The sequence below is a fragment of the Epinephelus fuscoguttatus genome, linkage group LG12 (assembly GCF_011397635.1).
Source record: "Epinephelus fuscoguttatus linkage group LG12, E.fuscoguttatus.final_Chr_v1".
In the NCBI taxonomy this organism is placed as follows: Eukaryota; Metazoa; Chordata; class Actinopteri; order Perciformes; family Serranidae; genus Epinephelus; species Epinephelus fuscoguttatus.
The window spans coordinates 30,032,969-30,036,519 of record NC_064763.1 but is presented as its reverse complement, the minus strand read 5'-3'; the positions used below and the strand labels follow the sequence as shown (position 1 = coordinate 30,036,519).

Below are 3,551 nucleotides of genomic sequence, written 5' to 3'. Positions count from 1 at the left end.
ACACTTCCATTATAATTGATATACAAGAAAACAAGCTACCAGAGGGGCATGTATGACTCTATCTGGTCATTTGCTCTTAACACCAAAATCCAGTCAAAACAGTAACCACAACAAGCAGACCTCGAGAAATTGAGACACGCCAAAGTCGTCTAATCTTTACAAATAGCAGTCTGAACATCCTCTGACATCAAATGCTTCTATCCACCACAATCCTGTTACCAATATGCTGATTCCAAATCTTTTATCAAATTAGAATACACTTTTAACATGTTAACATAACAACTGATAAAAACAGCAACAAAAAGGTTTTATAAAAACCTGTTTTTTTTCCATAACCACCTCACATACAACCATTTAATAATATGCATCAGTGCATACTGTAATTACATCCTACAACACAGTGAATGTCACATTTGCTTTAAGTTGTCTCAATATGACCACAATCCTTGATAATAACATCACTCTGCATAAAAAGGGCAAAACATTTAGGCAAATGTGTGAGCTTCACCCTTTAAAAAGAAGCCATTTAAGTATTCAGCCCGACAAAACCAATAATTCTTGAGGCTGCTTCACAATAAAGGTCTTCAAGAAAAGTCTGTATGTCCGGTAAGAAGGCCAGAAAGGTTTAATGTTAAGTAATGATGAGTTAGAAAACACAGAGGACTAATTCAGAAGAGAGATGCAGGAAAGTAAGCAAGATGCCTTGATGCAATTAATCTGTATCATTATCATTAGTGATGATTAGTGAAAAATTAAAAAAAAAAAAAAAAATCACCTCCTTTGTGGTTTTATATTTTGGACCTAATTAAAAATGAAAACAACATAATTTTCAATATACAGTAGACTCCATCAAGAAATGTGCAGAGACACAAACTTTGATGACAAAAACACAAATTAAACCAAATGGCAGAAAACGACTCTTATTGTATGTGTGTTGTACATGTGTTATGCTGTGGACTGTAGTTATTACTGCATTGTGTTACCTTTAAAATGGTTATTTCATTTGATACTCAATCATTATAATGTGGAATAAATTCAAGTTGAACGTCATGTTACAATATTTGCAAGGGTAAAATAAGGAAATAGTACTTACAGTAACTATTGCTTGATTAATTTTACTCTAACAAGTTGTACATTAATGTACAACATGGACCAATATATACACAAATGATCACTTTGACTACTTTTTGTCCTGTAATTTGGGGTTTATATTCTGATTTTCAGTATTTTTTTCACAGATTCTTTGATTTCTTGTGTCTGCAAAACATAAACGATTGGGTTCAGCATTTGGGAAAAGACAGAGGTCAGAGACAGGTTCATGATCCTGGCATTTGGATACCTTTTGGTACCAAAAGAAAATATGATTAATGCTGGCAGAAAATAAATTGCCACCAATGAAAGATGACCTATGCAGGTTTTAAAGGCCTTGAGTCTTTCCTGAGCTGTGGCCACTTTAGACAATGCATAGCCAATACATGAATAACTAAACAAGATGAATATCAATGGAAGCCAGAGAATAAGAACTACTAACAAATAACCAAGTGCATAGCTGGGGAAATAGTCATTACACGCAAGCTGGAGCATCTGGCCATGGTCACAGAAATAGCTGGTAATAACCACAGATTTACAGAAGGAAAGTCTTGTAAGAAGGCCAACTGCAATGAGGATAGCAATTATGACAAAGACCCAGAAAGAGGCAATCAAAGACAGCATCAACCTGTTGGTCACCTTCACTTGATAGTGCAGTGGGTCCATGATAGCTATCAGTCTGTCATAGGACAATGCAATCAGATTAAAAGCCTGCATCGAAAGGCTAGTGTAGCAGAAAAAAAGGAATGTCAAGCAGTCATTGTAGGGGATGTAGTGATGGTTAAACAGAAGGATATCGAGAACCTTTGGCACCAAAGCAGTGCTACTAAACAGGTCTGCAAATGCTAAATTAAAAACTGCAACATATTTTGGAGTTCTCAGATTATGATCCAAGTATATGACGACCATCACAAGTGTGTTTCCCAGCACTGCAACAACATAAGCAAAAAAGAGAAAGACATAGTAATAATTAATATTAGGTATACCAATAAATCCCCTTATTATGAAGTATTCAGGTCTCACAAAGGTGATGTTTTTTCCAAGAGCTGAGTTAAAAAACTCCATTGTAAACTTTCAGTCAAACTCATACTGTCTGAAGCACGATGTCTACTGTAGAGAACAGAGTTGCACGTCAGCACTGTGTTCTGTGATGTACACAGACTGGAGCCCTTATCTGACCTCTCTTTTATCTGATCCCTTGAGTCCATTGTACGTAAGAGTCAAAAAAAACAAAAAAAACAATCCAATGACCTTACTACATTCATGAAATATACTCACAGGATTCTTTGTTGCAGCTTTCTGTTGGAAGCTGTTGAAGCATCCACTGTATTTCTATGTAGCTTTTCTTTGGTTGTCTTTTAGCAACCTTTCAATATTTTCCTGTTTTGAATGCTTTATATCACTTATGTATATAAAATTATAAGTTTCCTGAGAGGTTACACTGATCGCAGAGCAAAAAAAGTTTTAGGGAAAAGAATAGCCTCTAAATTAAGGGGAGGCAATCTTGTATTTTTAAGGATCTAATAGCTGGGTTGTAGTCACGTGATTCTGAAACCGCACGAAATTCAGATGGAGGGCAGGAAGTAAACAACAGCAATGGCACAGATGGAGGAAAGTCCGTATTGCGCTAGTTTAGATGCGATTACAAGAGGAAGATATTTGCAAAAAGTCAGTAAATATGCAGGACGTGATCCGTATCTTCTTAAGAAGACCGATTTTTCAACTAATTTGAAGGATTTGCCTGCTACTGAGGCAGACCTTTGTTTGGTTTTCGCCAGGGTGAGTGTTTTATTTATGGCAATTTCATGGTTAGCATCTGTAAGCATCAGTGGTTAGCAACAGCCATTAAGCGCAGTGTGTCACAATGTTAACGTTACAATTATTAACATTACCAGGTTAACCACTCTCAGAGATGGGGTAAAACACCTCTTAAAACATGGATTATTGCACAAGGAAATGGGGAGGTTGTAGCAGCTCATTGCAACTGCATGGCAGGGTAAGTTATTTATGTCTGTCTGTCTTATGTGTAACGTTAAGGCTGTACACTGCAATTTAAGGGTATGTGGTGCTGCTTTTAACTTTTGTTGTAAATCGAGTATTTCTGAACACCCACAAGTCAATGTAGCTTAATACATTTTCCATTCTGTTCTATTTTATTCTATACACAGACTGTCAGAAATACCTTTACTCACATGTCATTGTGGCTCTAAAACCAGCTCAAAGCATCAAGCCTTCATTAAGGAGTCAAAAGTAGTGTGAGTGGCAGTAGAGATCAGCCTCTTCAGTATAATGAGACTAAAAGGCATAAATCCTGTGTTGCCCCCAAGCACAAAAAACACGTGACAATATCAGACACACAGTCTCTTTCAAAAATGTGTTCTGATGAAAATTGTTGAAAATTCGAATGATTTGTGCCATTTAGTCCCATCATATTTTAGAGAAGGCAGACATGCAGCTCACAG

General features: G+C 36.5%; 1 protein-coding gene across 1 annotated transcript; it reads right to left on the bottom strand.

The window, feature by feature from the left end:
- Nucleotides 1-1,206: 1,206 nt before the first annotated feature.
- Nucleotides 1,207-2,154, bottom strand: LOC125898403 (olfactory receptor-like protein I9). The gene has a single exon (XM_049592190.1). It carries the CDS (start codon nt 2,152-2,154, stop codon nt 1,207-1,209), a length of 948 nt encoding a protein of 315 aa, XP_049448147.1.
- Between the last annotated feature and the right edge of the window lie 1,397 nt (nt 2,155-3,551).

Excerpts from the sequence above, each read along its gene's own strand:
- LOC125898403 (XM_049592190.1), bottom strand. The coding sequence starts at position 2,154 with ATGGAGTTTTTTAACTCAGCTCTTGGAAAAAACATCACCTTTGTGAGA.